General features: G+C 44.8%; 1 protein-coding gene across 4 annotated transcripts in view; it reads right to left on the reverse strand.

The window, feature by feature from the left end:
- The window catches only part of NUP214 (nucleoporin 214), a 101,879-nt gene that overhangs the window by 14,462 nt on the left and 66,210 nt on the right, over positions 1-21,207 (reverse strand). For 2 of the 4 annotated variants that reach the window (XM_032308154.1, XM_032308153.1), the window contains exons 28-31: positions 19,353-19,414; positions 15,454-17,271; positions 13,631-13,701; positions 1,340-1,493 (exon numbers count right to left, since the gene is read on the reverse strand). In XM_032308154.1, coding sequence (XP_032164045.1) covers positions 1,340-1,493; positions 13,631-13,701; positions 15,454-17,271; positions 19,353-19,414 — 2,105 coding nt within the window. The remainder of the gene's footprint in view (positions 1-1,339; positions 1,494-13,630; positions 13,702-15,453; positions 17,272-19,352; positions 19,415-21,207) is intronic. The other 2 variants (XM_032308155.1, XM_032308157.1) reach the window with 2 other exon arrangements.

The following is a 21,207-nucleotide window of genomic DNA, read 5'->3' on the forward strand; positions in this document are numbered from 1 at the left end:
GCCGGGGCGGGGGGGGGGGGGGGAGATGGGGAAGGCAAGCAGTGTCTCTGGTTCTTGACCCCTGCTTCCAAGCAGACCTCTTTTTAACCTGTTTTATATATTGGGCCTCTGCTTAGAAGTTCATCTGCAGAAAGAGTTTTTGAAAACCACTAGACACAATTTCTAGGATCCCTTCATTCTAGGATTCTTTTTTTTTTTTTTTTAAAGATTTTATTTAGTTATTTGATAGAGAGAAAGAGAAAGAGAGCATGTGCACAAACAGGAGAAGCAGGAGAGGGATCTCGGGACCCTGGGATCGTGACCTGAGCCAAAGGCAGACGCATAACAGCGCCACCCAGACGCCCCTCATTCTAGGATTCTAAGTTCCTCCCGGGAGACTGAGAGCTGAAGAAGAGATTTCTGCCACATAATTTCACAAGAGGTCTGTGTCTCTTGACTCTAACCTTCCCTTGTATGGCATGAGGGGAAGAGTGACACCAAGCAACTAATCAGTGAATCTGGAGACTCAGGATGAAGAACTCCGCTTTGAACTGCAGGAGCCTTAACGCGAAAGGAGTTTCTGTCCTGTCTGAGAATATCAGCTCCCGATTCACGAGACCTCGTGCAGCACAGCCGACGCGGAGATGCTCCGTGTGCGGCAGTTAAACGAGGGAAGCAGAGATGAAGATGACAGGCCCCCACCTGCCCATCTCAGCCTCCATCAGCAGCAGGGTTTTTTTAAGATTAAAAAAAGAACAAACAAACCCAAATTTCTTTCATTTCCAACCATGAATAGACAGATCAACAAAGAATTTGAAAAATTAGCTGGAGAAAAAAGTGCCAGCAGAATGATACAGCTTCGACTGAAAATAAGGCAAAAATGTAAGAGATGACAAATAACGAAGGCTTTAAGTTTGGGGTAACATTTCTCTGTGGCAGCTGAATTTTCAAACCAATTCCGAGGGGGTACCACACAACGAAAACCCAGATGCTCCTTCTCCCAGCACACCCAGCTTGCTCTGCTGCTCTCATTTGTGCCTGTCCCCTTGCATTCACTTCAAGTCATTTCAACTCGAAGACACAGAGCGATCTGGGCCTTGGGAGAGGAGAGGGGAGGGGCTCAGCGCACAGAGCCTCACCGTGCAGCTCTGTTGTCTTTTTGTGATTATATAGGACATCTCATTAAAAAACCAAAAATAAAACTCAAAATAAAACCAGATCACACTGCTTTGATCCATATTATGGGGCTTCTGGACCCCTCTCTTTCCTTTCTACGCTTGTCACCAAAGCTCTGCTAGCACTATGGGGACGATAATGGCATTATGGCGCTGAAGAGATTGGGCAAACGGTCTCAACTTACTTGGGGTGGCTGCAGATCCGAAGCCCCCGCTGGCCGAGCTGAATGGGTTTTTGTTGGCTGCATCCTGGCTGGGTTTCCCTCCAAGGCCACTGAAGAAACCTCCCCCTCTTCCAGTGTTTCCAGACCCAAACACGCTCCCGCTGGAAGAGGGCTGCTGGAAAACAAAAGGGGCAGGAAGTGAGATAGGATGAGAGGTCATCGTCAAACGGCAGGCCACATCCGCGGAAAGGAGGCACTCACAGCTGGGACAAATGGAAAAAGCAAGAGTACTCTGATTAGTTCGGGGACGGATGCTCTAACTACCACAAAAGACGCTGGACTCTGGACAGGGACTTCCTACAAATCAGAAGTTCTCAAGCTATTCCACACTCACAGTTCTCTGCAAACATGATTTATGGGAGGAGGGAACTCTGAATGTTTATCTGCCCCACGGCCTGCAGTCTCTGCTTGACACGATGCCAGGGGCAGGAAAGTCAACCCCTCAAGAGTTCCCCCAAATGAGAAAGTTGAAAAACATTTCTCGGCGATTATGAACATGACTTCTTTTGATTCCTCCAGTATTTGGCTGAACTCATCAGCAACTGATGAAAAGTGATTTACACTGTCTCTTCTCCCAATTTGTGCACTTTTATTTCATAATGACTTTTCCATACTGCAGAAATAAGCTTAAATTAGCTCCATTGTTGAAATGATGACCATAGCTGAATTTCGTCCAAGTCTGCAAATCTTATGCTTAGAGGATGCTGCTAACTTAGGGTGCGTGCTGACTCAAAGCTGTCTCAGGCACCACATACTTTATTTCAGTTTGGAAACTGGTTCTTAAAGGAAGGCCAGTGCTAGATTTGAGGGACCATTAATATTAGTTACATGGGACATCTTCTTGGCTGATAATGTAGAAATAAGATAGGTTTTTAAAGATTTTTATTTATTTATTTATTTGACACAGAGAGAGAGAGAGATCACAAGTAGGCAGAGCGGCAGGCAGAGAAAGAGGGGGAAGGAGGCTCCCTGCTGAGCAGAGAGACTGATGTGGGGCTCGATCCTAGGACCCTGAGATCATGACCTGAGTTGAAGGCAGAGGCTTAACCCACTGAGCCACCCAGGTGCCCCAAGATAGGCTTTTAGAAATGGATCACTGTTGGGGGTGCCTCAGTTGGTTAAGTGTCTGCTGACTCTTGACCTCAGCTCATCAGAGGTCTGGATCTCAGGGTCGTGAGTTCAAGCCCGACAGTGGGCTCCGCGCTGGGTATGAAGCCTACTTCAAAAAAAAAAAAAAAAAAAAAGAGGGAGAGAAATGGGAATAAAGCACTCCCCACCTGAAACCGGCGAGTCAATTAAATGTGCTAAGAAGCACAGTGCACTTTCCAATAGCGCCTGCAATGTAAGCACAGGCTCGGAAGACGGTAACTGACCAATGACTGAGCACTTTCTAGGTGCCAGGCATTTCTCTAACACCTCACACTGAAGTCACACCTCCAGGGGGCCACCTCAGAAACAACCCCCTAGCACACCCCCTCAGGGGCACGGCCACCACCCTGGTCTGAGCCGCCAAGCCTCGACTTGTCGCCTGGACTAAACAACTTAACTTCCTGCTTCTACTGCATCTCTGTTCACACAGCAGCTAGAGTAACATCTACGAATGGCAGTCAGATCCTTAAACTCGTATTGAAAAGTTCTACAGGACCCTACACAATGTGGCCCTGGCCTCCTCTGACGTCATCCTTTATCGTCTCTCCTCCCCGCACCCCCAACATGGTCCAATTACACTGGTCTTTCGTACTGGAACATGACAGGCTAAATTTTACTTGGGGTGACTGTACCTAAGGCACTTATACTCATCTCTAACTCCCTCTTTTTGCCCCCTAAATGTCTTTAAAGCAACAGTAAATTTACGACAATGATTTAATGATGAGTAAGAGCTTTATAAAACCTGGAATCCAATCCAATCATAAAAGCATGGGCTTTGATAACCAGTAGCCAGACTTCGAAAGGCAGGCAGGCATGGCAATGAAATCACGCATGTAGAAAATATCAGACTCTGTAGCTGACTTCCATGCATCAGACTGAAACACAGTCAACTGCCAAAATGTGGCTATTTTCACCCTACCAAAAAACAGCAATTTCAGATGTTTGAACTGTAAAAACAGGATTTAAATAATGGCTATCTGTAGAAATGAATGGAAGGGGACACAGAAGTGAATGTGATTTGAGTTACTACATCCTCAAAAATGGGTTAGAGAGAGTCTCGTTCATTCTAATTGCAATAGATTACAACAGTTTTAAAATTTTAAATTATGGAAAATCTCAAAAGTATAAAAAAAGAAAGAATATAATGTTCCTACCCCATGCCCATCACCCAGTTTCAATGAACTCACATCCAGTTCAGTTTTATCTAAAACACTTTTACTTCCCCCATCTTTTAACAGCATGAAGCAAATCCTAGACATCTTATCATTTGAACCATTGATTTTTCTAGTATAATCTCTAAAACATAAACCATAAACATACCATTGTCATGCCCCCAAAGTTGACAATTCCTGAATATTATTAAATAGGGAGTTCCTGTCCAAGATCCAACCTCATAATGTTGTCCAAAAAAAAAAAAAAAAAATCAAATCAAGGGGCACCTGGGTGGCTTAGTGGGTTAAGCCTCTGCCTTCAGCTCAGGTCATGATCCCAGGGTCCTGGGATGGAGCCCCACATCGGGCTCTCTGCTCAGCAGGGAGCCTGCTTCTCCCTCTCTATCTGCCTGCCTCTCTGCCTACTTCTGCCTACTTGCGATTTCTCTGCCAAATAAATAAATAGTTAAAAAAAATCAAGTTAAATCAAATCAATCTCAAGCCTCCAGACCCAACCCCTACTTCACAGGAAGTTAACAAGGACTGGGGGACCAAGTTAACCTAGGAGCTGTAACATGGGAATGCAGTCAGCAATCAGACCACAGGAAATTCTACAGAACTGAATTATGAGAAACAACAAGAGTAAGAGAGACACAGAAGGGTCATCTATATAGGAGAGAGACAGTCGGGAGACCTATCAAGCAGTTTCAACGTGTGGACTGGACTTGATGCTAATTCAAAGAAACAAATATAAAAAGGAAATGGAGACAATGATGAGACTTCTTCACAAGGGCTTTTCCTGACTACGTAACCTAAATTGCTCTTCCTGATTACTGCTTTATTCTCTTCATAGCACTAACTCTATGAAATTAAACTATTTTAATATGCGCTCTCTCCATCAGATGTAGTCTTACAATCCGTGAGCACTGGGTATCCTTCCATTCATTTAGATCATCTTTAATTTCTTTAAACAATGTTTTCTAGTATTCAGAGTATGTTTTACACTGATTTTGTTAAATTTATTCCTAAATTTATTCCCTTTTTGATATTACTGAAAGTGGAATTTTTACTTCCATTTTCAGATAGTTTATTGCAAACATATAAAAGTAGGTTTTTTTTTTTTAAAGATTTTATCTATTTGACAGGCAGAGATCACAAGTAGGCAGAGAGGCAGGAAAAGAGAGAGGAAGGGAAGCAGGCTCCCTGCTGAGCAGAGAGCCCGACGTGGGGCTCGATCCCAGGACCCCAGAATCATGACCTGAGCTGAAGGCAGAGGCTTTAACCCGCTGAGCCACCCAGGCACCCCTAGAAGTAGGTTTTCAAAAATATTCTTGCACAATTCCACTGTGAACCCATTTATTAGTTCTGCTGGTATTTTAGTGGATTCCTTAGGATTTTCTATATACCTGATCATGTATCTGCAGATAAAAAGTTTCACTTTTTCTAATCTAGATGCCATTTTTTTTTTTCATTTTCTTGCCTAACGGACCTGGCGAGATCAACATAAAGCTTTTGATTGATCCATACGGCTACATGCACTGGTCACTCTTGCCTTTACACTGCTGAGTAGTATTCCGCTAGCAGAGTAAGCTACTGCTTACTGCTCTCCTGCCAGACATCTGGACTATTCCCAGCTTCGGGCTGTCATAAACAAAGCTGCTATAAACAGTAAGTCTTTTTGTGGACCTAGGTTTTCAGCTCTTTTGGCTAAATACCGAGGACTGGAACTGCTAAACCACAAAATTAGTGTCTATTTAAGAAATTGCCAAATGGTTTTCCAAATTACCGTTTTATAATCCCACCAGCAACACATTAAGAGATCTATTTGCTCTAATCTCCACATTTGGTTTTGTTAGCTCTTAAATTTTAGTAATTTTAGCGGCTTTGGGGTAGTGTCATATTGCGGTTCCAAATTACATTTCTCTGATGACTAATAATGGTGGGCAAGGTTTCAAGTGCTTATTGGCCATTCATATACTTTGTAAAGTATCTGTCCAAGTACTTTGCTTAGTTTTTAAAGTTCTTTATATATTCTTTACATATTCTAGACAGAAGCCCTTCATTTGACACACGCATTATAATTATTTTCCCCCAGTTTATATCCTGCCTTTTCATTTCATAACAATATTTTGATGAGCATTACTTTCTAATTCTGATGGGAGTCTACTTTTTAAATTTTCTTATTTTATGGTTAAGTGCTTTTTGGGTTCTAAAAAATCTTTACCTAATAATGGTTTCTTAATAGTGGCACTGACATTTGGGCTGGGTAATTCCTTGTTTTGGAGGGTTATGGAATGTTCAGCAGCATTCCTGGCCTTTACTCCCAAGATGCTGATAGCACCCCCTACTCATGAGAACCAAACAGGTCTCTGGCCATTGCAATTGTGAAATTCCCCCCACGGGGGTGGGGGTGGAACTGATACCATCTGAGAACCACTGGTCTACACAAAGGGAGCAAAGAATATTCTCTGCCTTTTTGCTCTGGTTATCATACATTTAACATCTCCCCATAACCATGAAATACATTATTTCCCTGTATGGCCCGAGTCTTTTTAGCTGCTTTAGAATTTTTCTCTTTGTATTTGGTTTTCAGAATTCTGCTTATCTATGATGTGTCTAGGTGTGCCTCTCATATTTACTCTGCTTAGGGTTCACAGAGTTTCTTGGATTTTTGGATCCTTGTTTTTCAAGACATTTGGAAAAGCTTGGCCATTTTTCTTCAAATATTTTTATCTACTCCATTCTGTCTCCTCTCCTTCAAGGACTCTGATTACAAATACAACAGGCTGCCTGATACTGTGTTACACAGGTCACTAGTGTTCTCCCCAGTGGTTTTCTCAGTCTGAGTTTCATTAAAAAAATGATGTTTACTTATTTATATATTAATTTAAAACAGGATCCATGTCCAGCGTGGGGCCTGAACTCACGACCCTGAGATCAAGAGTCACACACTCTACCCACTGAGCCAGCCGGGTGCCCTGTTCTGAGCTTCATTTTAGATCATTTCTACCTGTGTTTGAGTTCACTGTACTTCTGTAGTACTCACTCTGCTGTCACGTCTGCCTAATAATTTTTAATCTCAGATACTAGATTTAAACTTCAGATACAGATCTAGACTTAGTACTTATTTTTATAATTGCCAATTCTCTGCCGAGATTTCTAGTCAACTGTTCTTTCCTTCTCCTCTACATCCTTGAGACGACAGTCACAATAGTTATTTTAAAGTCTCCGCCTGCTAGTTCCACTCTCCGGATCATCCAAACAGGTTGTTTCTTGCTGTTCTCTAAAACACGACTGTGGATGCCCCCTTTTCTTTTTGCTTTTTCATGTTATATGTAATATTTATGCGATATTTGTGTAAAATACATACATACATATATTTTGGTATACAAGACTTTGCGCGTGGACCAGCGGTGTGGGGACTGAAGAACACGGCTCTCCTGCAGCACGAGAGGCCTCTCTTTCATCTGTATCCCAAAGCGAGTATGCAATCATTCACATTTCACTAAGTGTTGAGTTGATCTGGAAACAAGTCAAAGCTTGAAGAATGAACTCACCTCTGTGTTTGCTTAGGGTTTAAATTATTTGTCACAAGGCTGAGCCTGGAGCCAGGAGGCAGCTGGGCCGCAGTGTTACCTTTGGATTCAACAGTTCTGGGCAGTGAGAGACTGCAGGACTGTGCAAGTTCTTTCTGCTTTTCGGTCCTGCCTTTGTTTCTCTTCTCTTGGCAAAAGTGGGGGAGGGGTGGATAGGGAAGATTTTTATATTAAACAAATTACTGTTGTACCTGCAAGCCTTTCAGACTCCAATCTGTTTTGTTGTTTTTAAACAGAACAGCTTTATTGGGATATAATCCATATACCATAAAACTCACTGATATTAAAGGATAAAATTCAATGGTTTTTGGTATATTACATTATTAGGTTAAGACTGCAGCGAAGTATCATTGTTATTTTAACCACGTAAGCATACAATTCATTCGCAAGACTTCTATTCACAATGCTATGCAGCCACCATCACTGCCTATTTCCAAGATTTATCTTTTCTTTCCTTTTTAAGATTTTATTTATTTGGCAGAGAGTGAGCACAAGTAGGGGGAGCAGAAGGAAGAGGAGAAGGAGAAGCAGACTTCCCGCCAAGCAGGGAGCCCAATGAGGGGCTCGATCTTAGGACCCTGGGATCATGACCCGACCCGAAGGCCGATGCTTAACGACTGAGCCACCCAGGCGCCCCAATTTCCAAGATTTTTCATCTCAAACAAAATTCTCAACCTCTAAGCACTAACTCCCATTCTCTCCTCTAACAGCCACTGAAACCTCTAATCTACTTTCCTGCTCTATGCATTTAGCTGTTCTAAATACTTCACATACTCGGACTCATACGTTATTTGTCCTTTTATGGCTGGCTTATTTTATTTAGTATAATGCACTCAAGGTTCATCCACGTATATATGAATCAGAATTTCATCCCTCTGGAAGGCTGAATAATATTCCATTTTATGCACAGACCATATTTTGTTTATTCAGTCATCTGTTGATGGACATCTGGGTTGTTTCCTCCTTTTGGCTACTGTGAGTAACGTTGCTGTGAAGACTGGTGAAAACTGTCTTTTTGACTTCCTGCTTTCAATTCCTTTGGGTATATACCCCGTAGTGGAGTTCCCGGGTCATATGGTAATTCTAAGTTCGGCTTTTTGAGGAACCACTGACCTGTTTTCCACAGTGGATGCACAATAGTGCACATTCCAACCAGCAATGCTGGGTTCCATTCTCGCCACATCCTTGTCAATCAATACCCATTATTCTCAGGTTTGTTTGTTTTTTAAATGATAGCCACCGAAAGGGTACGAAGTGGTATTCTCATTCTGGTTTTGATTTTCATTTTCCTCATGTTTAATGGTGTTTGCATGTGCTTACTGGTCTTTTATTTTGCTTGTCTCCATTGTTGCCAGTAACTTCTGACTCCTTCTCTAGCCAGTACATCAGCAAGGCCTCTCTTCCACTTCCCAAACTCAGACCTGACATGCGCCCCCAGAATCTGCTATACCATCACACGCACCTACAACGGGCTCCCCTCTGTGGAAATGAATTCCACAAGGCTTTCTGCCACTCCTGAGTCCCACTGTGACAGATCACATTTTCCAAAGGTGGTCACAGCGACATTTCTAGACTCATGTGCTCTTCTAGGGTAAGAGGTGAAGCCTATCGGCCTCCTTTTACACCTGGATGGGATTCTGTGACTGCTTTGAAGAAGAGACCGCAACATAAGCGACGGTCTGTGACTAGGTCATAAAAGGTTATCTATCTTCTGCCTGGCTCCCTTTCTTTTTTGAAATTTCTCCTTGGAATCCAGCCACCACATTGTAAGGAAACACAGGCCACATGGAGAAGCGGAGAACTCCGGTTCTGTTCTGAGCCAACGGCAAAACCAACCACGGGATATATATAAATGCCACCAGGTTTAAGGCGACAGCATGAGATAATTCCAATATCCGTAGGGTAAGTGTGATTATTATACTATCCAGATTTTGCTTGGTCCTGTAACAGGAGTTAAGTTCTCCTGCATCCCAGCCAGAATCTGCCTTGTATCCTTAGATATTTCTGAGGAGACTCCTCTATCAACCGAAACTGCATTCGTTTTTACAGTGCTTCTCATATGCTAGCCATTCTCCTAAGAACTGGGGATACAGCAATGAATACAACACAGAAGGCCCCTGTCATTAGGAAAAGACCTATGGACTTGAGTTTGTGGCCCCTCCAACTGTAAACGTAATATCTACGACAGAAGAATATGGGGGTGGGAGGGGCAGGGAGGAGTAACCAACACAGAGTTAATCACAGTAAGTTTATTGCCCCTTAGCTCAACATCATGCCTGTGAGTTTCCCCATGCCACTGCAGTTCGGTCACTTTTGTAGTTGAATAAAATTCTCCTACAGAGTAATACAAATTCACCTATCCATTGGAATACTGGTCAGCATCTAGGATTCTGGTTTTTGGTTACTAGAACATTGTGGCTATGAACACCCCTGTATCCTGGGGCCCGTGTGCATGAGTTTCTCTAAGAACACACCTAGGAGTTGGCACTGCCAGTCTCCACTGGATCACGCCAAACTGTTTTCCAAGGTGGTTATACCAAATGACGCCCTCACCAGGAGGGTATGTCAATCTCCTCTGCCCTGCATATTCGCTGGCATTTGGTATTGTTGGGCTTTGAATTTTTGCTGTCGCACAAGTGTGTATCTCTGTTGGTTTAGTGTGTATTAATAATTGACTATGTTTCTTGGTCTTCTAAGTAGCCGTTATTTACTTACTATGTTTTCTCATTTCTCCTTCTTTAAAAATCTGGGATAAAATATACATGAAACTTATTGACTTCAGCATTTTAAGTGTACAATTCAGTAGCATCAGGTACGTTCACAAGGCTGTGCAACCAACAGTATCTTTTTTTAATGAAATCTTTAGCCTGTTTTCTTTCTATTTTGCTTAAGTTCATAAATTTTATGTGTAGAGAGCTCAATGAATTTTGAAAGTGTTTACAGCAGTCAAGATAGCAAACATTGTTTTAGAACTTCAGGAGACTCCTCTGTACCCCATGTTTAATGCCCTAACAGCACCCACCGTTGTGATTTCTATCATGCTAAGTTTTGCCTGTGTCTGCCTCTTTACGGAAGTAAGTATAATCCAACAGTACAGACTCTCGGGTCAGGCTTATTTCACTTAACCCTACGTCTGCGGGACTTACCCAGTTTGTTTTGTACACGCACACATTTGATTTCACTGCTTTGCAGTATTCCACTATATAAATATACCTCAACTTAATTATCCATTCTTCAGCTGATGTGCATTTCGGCTGTTTCTTGCTTTTAGCTATTATAACTATGCTTCTATGAACGTCCTTATTCGTACCTTCTCATGAACACAGGTCCTCGCTTTTGCTGGCTACATACCCAGAAGTAGACACGTTGGCTCAAGAGGAATTTTTTGTGTTTCTAGTTCTGATAGTGCCAGGTGGTTTTCCGAAGTGGTTCTACGGATTTACACTGCCTTCTGCAACACGTGAGAGTGTCTAGTTGCTACACTCCTCATCAATATTGGGTACTGTCAGCCCTTTCAATTTTAGCCATTTTGGTGGGGCTGTACTTTTCTCTTTTTGATTTGTATTGTTTATATATTCTGAATACAATTACTCTGTCAGTTTTACAGGCTGTAATTTTCCTATTTCATGGCTTGCTTTACCCTAAAATTAAGAAAGCCATAATTTTAGTGAAGTCAAATTTTCCTTTTGCCTCAAGAACATCCTCTAGAATTTCCTTCAGGTCTGCTAGGCATAAATTCTCCCAGTATCTGTCTGAAAAAGGTCTTGATTTCCACTCACTCTTTAGAGATGTTTCTTTGGTGGGGTTTAGAAATGCTAGGTAGCAGGGTGCCTGGGTGGCTCAGTTGGTTAAGTGACTGCCTTCGGCTCAGGTCATGATCCCGGAGTCCCGGTATCGAGCCCCACGTCGGGCTCCCAGCTTCATGAGGAGTCCGCTTCTCCCTCTGACCTTCTCCCTTCCCATGTTCTCTCTCACTCTTTCTCAAATAAACAAACAAAATCTTAAAAAAAGAAAGAAAGAAAGAAAGAAATGCTAGATAGCTAGACTGTCTCTGGCTCTCACTGTCACAGCTGAGAAGTCAGCTGTGAGCCCCACTACTGCTCTTTTGAAGGTAACCTGTCTTTTTCCCGAAGGCTTTTAACATTTCATCTTCCTAGCTCTGCAGCTTCACTATGGTGGGTCTTGGAATCTGTTTCCTTTCACACATTCTGCTTTGCGTTTGTTGGACTTTAGAATCTGTGGGTTACTGTCTTCTACTGGTTTGGGATATGTGTCTTTTCTCTGATATTCTCACACAATCCTTTCTTTTTCTCTCCTCTGATTATACGTGTTAAATTTTTCTTTTCAGATTATGCGCTCTCTAGTGTATTTTCCATCTTTTTTGCTCTCCATGATGCATTCCAGGTAACTTAACCCGACCTGTCTTCCAGTTCGAGGGCCACCAAACTAGAGTCTGTGGGCTCAGTCCAGACTGCTGTTTTTGTCAACAAAGCTTTATGGAAACACAAGCACACTCACTCAGTTACTGTCTGCGGCTGCTTTCGGGCAGCACCGTGCAGCAGCACCGAGCAGCTGGGACAGAAACAGTATGTGGTTCTCTCAAAGCCTAAAACAGTTACCATCTAGGCCTTTACAGAAAAAGTCTGCTGATCCCTACTATAGAACTGTTCTCTTCAGCTGGATCTAATCTGCTGGTTTTAAATTTTAATTATATTTTTCTAGCAGTTCTATTTGGTTTTCAATGTAGCTAGGACACTTCTTATCTCCTACTCTTTACCAGTATGTTCAAGTTTGCCTTTTATTTCGACTAAACATGCAAAAAACAGCGCTGTTCTATAAGTCTTTACAAATATATGTCTGATGTTTATCCTGGCCCTTGCTCATAGTTCTTTGCTTCTTTTTGTGATTAATTTAGGTGTGGGAATCAATGTCCTTAAAAACTGTCCGCAGCCTAGAGTGAAGTTACTCTTCTTCAAGGTGGGACTGTGCTGCTTCCGCCAGACATCCACCGACACCACCATCCCAGGACCCTGCCAGGCTACATTCACAGGCGGAGACCAACGGATCTGGAGACCCAGCTCCTTGTGGGGCAGGGTCTCTTTCACACTCCCTTCTTTGTGCATATCTCAGCTAGTGACTTCTGCCCCTTTGCCCTTTGGGGTTATTAAAAAAGGAAATTAAAATGTTCTCAAATTAATAAATGCCCTCATGGCAACATTGGCTCTTATGCTCCCATCACTTCTATAGGGACTCATTTTCTTTTCATTCGACTTGGTAAAATACCTTATTAGCTTGCCAGTGCCTTGAAAACTATGGTTTTTATGTTTTATCCACCATTTTTAGATGTTTCCAGTGAGGAACTTGGTTTACATGACTTAACCTGCTATTATCAGCTGGGAAGTTTCACTTCCCCCTGCCACAGATCACGGACCAGGGCAGAGCCCATCTTCGAAGGAAGGGGAGCACAAAGAAAACGTCTTCCTGAAGATGGGGCAGAAACATCTAATAGGTCTGCCACTTTGTCAGTTAACGGACACGTGCCAAGCCCACCTTCAGAAAGCCACCACTGTCTCTGACACAGAGGCCCTTCTTCAGAAGGACTCCTCAAGGGGTTATTATGATCTGAAAGCAGCTGACATATGACGTAACAGTACATTTACTCTCTCTGGGCCCTCGCCGTCCTCATCTGTGGGATGGGGACAATAACAGTCCCTACCTCATAGAAGCAGTAACGATTATGTGAGTCCATTTACGTAAAGCACTCGATACTGTGCCCACACACAGATAACCACTAGCTGGACAAGCTCAAGTAAGTCACCAAAAGGAGGGTATATAGCTTAGTCCAGGGACCCTGGATGGTGTTGGTTACATATTTTTCTTGTTGCTTAAATAACCATTTAAAAAGGTAGCTATTGTTAAATTATTATTAATCATTATTATCAAAAGGAAGCTATTCTTAACTTCAGAACCTTAAAACACACACACACACACACACACACACACACACACACACCCACCCCACACACAAAGGCTGAAAAGTAGACTTAGCCCATGGACTGTGATTTGCCAACCCCTGCTCTAGCAGAACGGGCAGAGGAGGGATGGAGACCAGGCACTATGCTTTTTAAGTGCTTTCCTAGAGGACTGTCAAAGAAAGGTCAAAACCAGTGATTCTCTCAAATCAGAGGCTAAGATTTCTGCCACCTCAAGGGAGCTAAAGAAGGCCGAGCCTGAGAATTACGTGAGGCTGTTCACTGCCCCTGGGCACACGGTAGGAACTGCTTACATCGTGTGGGAACAAGGTGGATGGGTCTGCTACATGTTGATGCAAACGGAGGCAAACATATGTTATTTACCTGGCCAAATACTGTTCCACCAGTGCTGGCTGCTTGACCAAACAAAGAACCAGTATTACTGGACCCAAAACCTGTAAAATGAGAAGAGAACAAGTTTAATTTGGATAACTCGTTCACGACATCAAGTATTTTGTTTGTTTTTAAATGGCATTCAGGTGTACTAGACACCCGATAATACATCACCTCATTTCTTTATAGGCAATGGAGAACATTATGAGTAAATAAAGACCTTTGGTCATGGCTAACATTTCATAGTAGCAGAAGCTCCAAAGTCCTGAGGACTGAATCCTTGTCTCCTACTAAACCCTGGTGGGTAGTGGCTGATAATTTTCCTTAGGCTTAGCTGTCAAGGAGTCTTTCCAATGACGAACTCAGAATCATGAATAGCTTTACTCCCTGGTTTCCTCTGATCTCAAATACGAGATTCCTTTGGGGTAGTTCATCTTCCTTCTGGGTGGCTTGAGATGGTTGAGGCGCTGCTCTAGACAGGGCCTGGGAAAACTGGGGGGGGGGGGGGGACTGGGAATTTTACCCAAAGAGCCCTAGACAAGGGGTTAGAAGGCCGGAGTTCCACTCTGATCTCTGTCCCTGATCTAGGTAGCTGAGCTCAAGCGAGATTCAATCGCTCGCTCCTCTAGGCCTGGAGCAGACAGCTCGGCTACCTGTCTGCATTGTTACTGAAGGAAAGATTTTTTCAGAGGTTCTCAATTGTGTTCGAATGGTTTGATTATACTTGTGCATGAGGGATTCTCAAGTTCAGACTTCAGAAAAAAGGATGCACCCGAGGGCGTGTCGAACACCCTTCTCTGCAAGACTCCTCGGCTTTTCCTGCCCGCCCCCCCACCCCGTGTCATCACACTTCCCATAAGTTCCATGAGCCAAACAGCCTCCCGACACGTGGCAGGTAGATCTCAGGACTGTCTTTCAGCCCTGTGTCCTTGTAACTGAACTTAGTGGGAGCTTAACAAACATTTGTTGGAAGGCAGGCAGGAAAAAACTTCCTTCCTAATAAAGCGAGCCACTTTCAAATAAATAATCACCAAATGAACAAATGAGCAGTTATTTGAAATCTTGCCCACCAAGAAATCACTAATCCATGTTTCCTACCCCCACGGCCTAACTGCTCAAGAAGTAACTGCCTTTCCTAAGATAATGATCAGAAAGTGAAACTTAGAAGCTATTTCAAATTATGCTATTGAAAACTTGGGGAAGTAAAAGCAGCTGCCAAAATCAGACACAACTGACATTAAAAAATAGTAACATTTAAAGATTTTTGTTTTAATTACACTGAAAATAGGAAAAAACCCCAAGTTTTCACATGTCAGTATCTGCCCTTCCGACAAGCAACACGGTGTCAGAGGAAGCAGGATATAAAATGCTGGCAAGCAGCGGACTAGGACGAGGCACTCCAGAGTCTGGTTCTGTCTCCACGACTAGCATCTCATGCCATGAGATCGGTCTCCTCGAGGCTTGACAGTTTGGACATAATAGCCTCTAATGTACCTTCCAAATTTAAAGGTTTGTATTTATGCGTCATTCATTACTTGCCATGACCTTACACTAAAGATGCCTGTGTTTTCCCCACGAAACAAGCACTATGGTGGCTAAGACAGTGGAGCGTCTGCTGAGCAGCAAAACTGCTGTGATGGTGACAAGGCCCAGGAAATTCCTGAGGCCACGAGTGCTCTCAGCACCCTTCTCGAATTCAGAGTCTTTCTTTCGTGTTCCCTTCCTTTCTTTTAATTCAAAAGTAATACAGGACTTTTGCAAACGTTTCAAAATAATGCGGAGGAGGACAAAGGGAGTCTTCTATAAATTCTTACCTGAAGCTTGACAAAAGCTAAACCCAGAGGATGATGCCGTCGTGGTGGTGGCTGAAGTGCCACCAAACACAGAGCCTCCCTGCCCGAAGCCAGGACTCTGCCCAAACGCAGGAGGGTTGCTCTGGCCGAACAGCACGCCCCCCGTGTTGGCAGAAGACTGGCCAAATGAGAAGGAGCTGGAGCTACTGGTGCCAGAGGAGGCACCGAAGACGCTCCCGCTGGCGGACGTGGGGCTGGAGGACACAGGCTGGCCGAAAGCAGGCGCGGAGCCGAACCCAGGCTGACTGAAGGAAAAGCTGCTCGCAGGGCTGCTCGTTGACTGCCCGAAGGCCGGGGCCTGCCCAAACGTCGTCTGTCCGAAGACCCCGGTGGCTGAGCTGCCGAAGGCAGGACTGCCAAAGCAGGAGCTGCTGGCCGGCGGTGTGGCGGTCGCCGTGCTGGCCACGCCGCCCGCCTGCTGCCCAAAGAGGCTCGGGGCGGTGCTGGCCGCTACCTGCCCAAACACGGGGGTGGCAGAGGGGGCAGTGGCCGTGTTGCTGGTGAGCTGGCTGAATGCTGAGCTAGAGCTGGCAGCAGGCGGCTGAGTGAAGACAGACGAGCCCGAAGTGGCGGTCCCGAATGCCGCTGCCTCCGTCGCTGGGCTCGGGGCAATGCTGGCAACAGAGCTGGAGGTTGTTGGGGGAACCGGGGTCTCAACAGCCACAGGGCCGGTGCCTGGGGCCGCAGCGGCCGTGACAGCGGGCTGCCCGGGTGCCGAGAGCACGGGAACAGGAGATGCCGGCTCCGTCTTGACATCAGGGACCGCAGACGCTGTCGGGGTGGCCTCTGCACTGGGGGCCACGAGACTGGGACCAGATGCTACAGGGCCGGGGCTGCTGACCGCGGGTGGCGCAAGGGCAGCTTCTTTTTTAACGGAGTCGGACGCCTGTAGAGGACCTGGGGGGAGGGGGGCTGACGGGTGCTGCCCGAGAAGCGAAGCTGTGGATGCTGCAGCCTCACTGCTGTCTGGCTTCTCGGGCGAAGCCGATGGCGTGGCCTCCTCTGTGCTTTTCGCAGAGGACACGGGCGGGGTGGGAGCGGACACTGGGCTCAGGAGGCTACCAAACGACAAGGTGGGGAATGAGGTGGGAAGGGGAGCGGCAGTTGTCGCTGGTGGAGGGGTGGACGGGGGCACTGTACTACTACTGGTCTGTTGGCTTCCAAAGGAAAAACCGATCTTGCTACCACTTGGGGCCATCCCACTGAAACTGCCTCCCGCAGGGGACGCCGTGCTGGTGAGGGGCAGACCGCTGAAGATGCCAGTCGAGGAACTGCTAGCGCTTGTGCCAGCCGCCGCAGGTGCCCCTGCAGCAGCGGTCACAGAGGTGGTCACGGGGGGCTCTGCGTGCTTCCCTAACATGGGAGAGCCGGTAAAACTAAACCCCAATGGGACGGCTGAAGTCTTGGTCGGCTGGGCGGTAGTCAGGCTTGTGGATGGAGCCTTAACGGCTGGCTTTGTAGCATCATCTGCTTGGCCGACACGCAGTCCTGAGAAACTTCCCAGGGTCTCTCCAGCCAAAGAACTTGGAAACAGAAGCTCTCCCAACTTGGACGGTGGAGTTTCCAGCTTGCCAGAGGCAGCAGAAAGAGCAATTCCAGAAGGGGCCGCGGGCCGGCTGCTGGAAGGCACAGGCTCAGCGGGAGAGGCTCCGGCGCCGGATGGCGCGGTCATCCCAGACGGGGGCGAGCTTTCAGCAGTGGGCTCGTAAAAGGGCTTGCCTCCCCCGCCAAATGAGAATGCGTCGAGCTGGTGTGACTCCTTAGTTGGGGGTGCAGCCCCTAGAGAGAAAAAGAAATTAGAAAGTGGGTTGGACTTAGCAACACATGACCTGTCACATTCCCACGGACTGTGTCCAAGCCCAGGTCTCTCTGCCCTTGATACGGTTGGGACGGCTGTCCTGTGACAGCGCTCTTCCTCGGGGAAAGAGTGAATGCTTCTCCACAGCAGGGCTGGCTTTGAGTGAGCTCACCGAGGTGAGAAGGACAAATATCCTTTTTATGACCGTTCCGTCATTATGACCGTTCGTGTTAACAAATAAACCATCCTATCTAGAAGGCATGAAATTCATAGCATTATCCCCAAAGAGAAAAAAAACGGCATCTTCTCTCACTTTCCCTTGTGTGTGACTTCCTTAATAACACTCTTGAGGCCATGCTTGTCCATGGACCCCCCTGGTAGGCCACGACTTGATCCAAAATGGAAGTTCCTCCTGTGTCTTTTATGGGCCAAGAAAGTGTCAGTCCACAGACAATTATTCTCACGTATAATGTAGGGCTACGTCCTAGTGCTCACCTCAGGAAGCAGCTCCGCAGAGGGCACTATGGTCTAGTGGTCAAGGACACGGGCTCGGGAGCTGGGCACTCAGCCACTTGCTGGCGGTGAAACTCTGAAAAAGTTACTTTACCTCTCTGGGCCTCAAGTTCCCCATTTGGAAAATAAACACAGTAGCAGTAGCTACGTCAAAGAGCTGTTACAAAGATTAAATGAAATACTGGTGAAGCCCTGACAAGGCCTGGTCAAACAGTAAGTAACCAAAATTGGATAGTTAAAGGTAAAATTAACCCACTACAGTGTTTATTGATGTTTCTAACTCCATATTGTTCTTGGGAAGGCTGCAAAGCCCCAACTTCCCATGTACAATTTCCTGAAAGACCTTGTCATATCACTGCTGTTGAACTGAGTTACTTACGGTTTCAGGTTATTTCTACTCTCGTATTAAGTAAAATGTTTACAGAATTACCACTGCATTTTATGAGTTTTTTACTTATGGCTTCCGACAGTTATTATTTTGTTCCTCTTAATCTTTTTATACCACTGAGTTGTTTTTCCTCTAGAAAGTAGGACAGGGAAGAGATGGGCCTCGAGGGTACTCTGCCATATCTAAGTGGGCAAAGGTTACAAAAACAGTTTAAGAATCACTATTCTAGAAAGGAAGGAAATCACCAACCCTTTAAGTGCCACACAAAAATCAGGTTTAGGAAGCCTGCTATGCTTTCGGCCCCCTAATCTCCTTCCAGATCTTAAGGGATCCCCGTTTTACTAAAGCCTCTACCACTTGGGTTGGCACACAGAAAGGACTCAAAAAATATTTGTTGAATGAACAGATAAAACACGGCCAATGTGTTATTTGTTATAGGGAAAATCTAGAAATGGCCTAAATTTACCGACAGGTAAACGGGTTAAGTAGTTCACGGCATACATACAAGATAGAAATTATGTAGCCATTACAAATAACACTTTTATAAGAAAAGTAGAAGACAAAAAACCCAGAAGCACATATAACAGAAATGCAGTAACTGAGGGGTATAAGGCATGATTCTACAATATATCACTTTCATAATAAGAGCTTGTTTTTTAAAACGAAAGAAAAATAAACTTAACTGCTTAAACTAAGAACTGGAAGGCACCTAAAAAATACCTATGGTTTCTTTACAGATCCTAAATTCTTTTCAACATTAAAAACACGCCAGTTGATAGATACGTAAACAACACACCAGTAACACACCAGAGGACCAGTGTGTTTGCCAACAGTTTATGCAAGAGAGAAGATGAACAGTCTCTTACAGATAAGAAGATGGAGCGAGACATTTTAATTCACATGTTAACATTCACATTGAAAGCACAGCCTTGCTTTTCCAGAAGCAAATCCTTTCCTTGTTAATTTAAAAAGTCAACAGACGCCCCCCCTTTAGTTTAAATCCAGCTTATTCTGAATGCGCATCACCGACACCGAACTCCCTGCAGATGCGTTAAGCAAGACTCAGCAGCAAGGAAAATGTGGACACATCTGTGCGAAAACCCAGCATTCGTTTAGAGGAAACACGAAAGGACGGCTACGCCCCACAGAGAGAGACAGTACCTTGTGTGGTGGTGACGTTAGAAGACGGGGTTGGTGTGATTATCCCAAAATTAAAGCCAGTCCTAGGGAGCGCAAGAAGAGAAGTTAAAGAAGAACAAATACCTGGGGTATTTTTGCCCGTTTAATGTCACATTTTACAACTTAGTCACACGATCAATCTGCTCGTGGGAATTTACAACTGAGAAGATAAATGACAGCAAAGTGAAGTATGACCTCAGAGGGAGTCAAGGGCTCAGAAGGACAGCCGGGCCTTCCATGGCAGAGTCTGGGTGGGGACCTGCGTCCAGGAAAGCTAAGGAGCAGTCATGGAAATGCAACGGGAATGTCTATGCAGGCATGGTGGCGAGGGCAGAAGGCGTGTCTCGTGATGGAGGCAAGAGAACTGGGCCAGGGAGAACCCCGTAAAACCCACCGCAAGATCAGAGAGCTCGCCAGGAGCATGCCACACTACCAGGAGGCAGGGAAGAAGGCAGGAAATAGAACCCACCACCCCTGCTGTTTGGACAGAACAATTAGTTCTCAGGTGGGAAAATTCGGTTCAAACCCTTCCCAGACTCTTTTTTATCAAGCCCTCTCTCTCTCCTGTTGTAGATTTTCTTTAAACTGTGAGTAAAGATACCATGGCCAAAGGAGAAAATTCAGCACATGCATGAACCAGAAGAGACTACTCACTGTGACGAAAGTTCAAATAGCAAATTTAAAACCATAGTTTCAAAACATGAAGGGCCAAGCGTATGAAACATAGTATTATAAGGATTTCGGTTTCTCCAACCCATCCCTGCCTTCCACGAAAGGACAAAGACCATCAAAGAGGATGTGTTCAACATTTTATCATATTAAAAAAAAAAATCCTTTCTTTGTCCCAACCTCGGTGAAGAAATTTTATCTAACAGAGGTAAGCCACTGACCCAGTGACCCCAACTTTTGGGAAGATTATCCGTTTACAGAAGTGAGGATTCGCCTTTGTGAATTAGCAATAACTCCTGGCACTGACCTACTCTTCAAAATTGGCTCCAAACTATCTTTGAGAAGTATAAAACACAGTGATTGACAAAAAGAAGAAATAATATATAATATCCTTCTTCAAATTCTATTCTAACCCCCTCCTTGCTCTTCACGTGTTAGGTTGAATGACACGAAACACATTCACATCAGGGGAGAGACCGTGGTTAATTTGATTACAGTCACAAAAGCATGAAATGGAAGAGCTCCAGAAGCTTTCCTAATGGAACTGAACACGCAACCCTCCGATGGCAAAAACAAAATCTTTGGACAGGCTTTTGTCTCTGCTCCACAGAGCTTAGCTACAGACACCTTCCACAGGGTCCCACACAAGTGCCCCCAGCAGAGAGAAGAGCCCTCTGAGGTTAATCCAGGCTCCCGTGGAAAGAAGGTTAGAAGACACTTGCGAATTTAAAAATGACTCAACTTTACAAGTATAGCCATCATTACTTTTAGAAAAGCGAAACAGGAACGCTTCCCCGTATCTATGTAAGACCCAGATTTTCCAATGGCTACTGTCTTTTATCACTTCTCCCAGTTTAATGTAGTGACCTCTCAAACAGTAAGGCTGATCCAAACGTCACACCTCGCCCCCAAATGGTGTGAGAAGGCAAATATGTCAGGGTGAATAAGCTGGAAGACCAATCACAGAATCTGACACGGACCTATACTACTCAAAGAAAAGGAGGCTTATCCTGAAAAACAGAACAAAGAAATATATAGTAACACACATATAAACTTGAACTGAAAATGGGAAACACAGCTGGCCCTTGAACAATGCGGGGGTTAGGGGCACCCACTCCCAAGCAGTGGAAAATCTGTGTATAACTTTTGATTCCCCAAAACTTAACTA

This window comes from Mustela erminea, chromosome 12, assembly GCF_009829155.1.
Source record: "Mustela erminea isolate mMusErm1 chromosome 12, mMusErm1.Pri, whole genome shotgun sequence".
Taxonomy (NCBI): domain Eukaryota; kingdom Metazoa; phylum Chordata; class Mammalia; order Carnivora; family Mustelidae; genus Mustela; species Mustela erminea.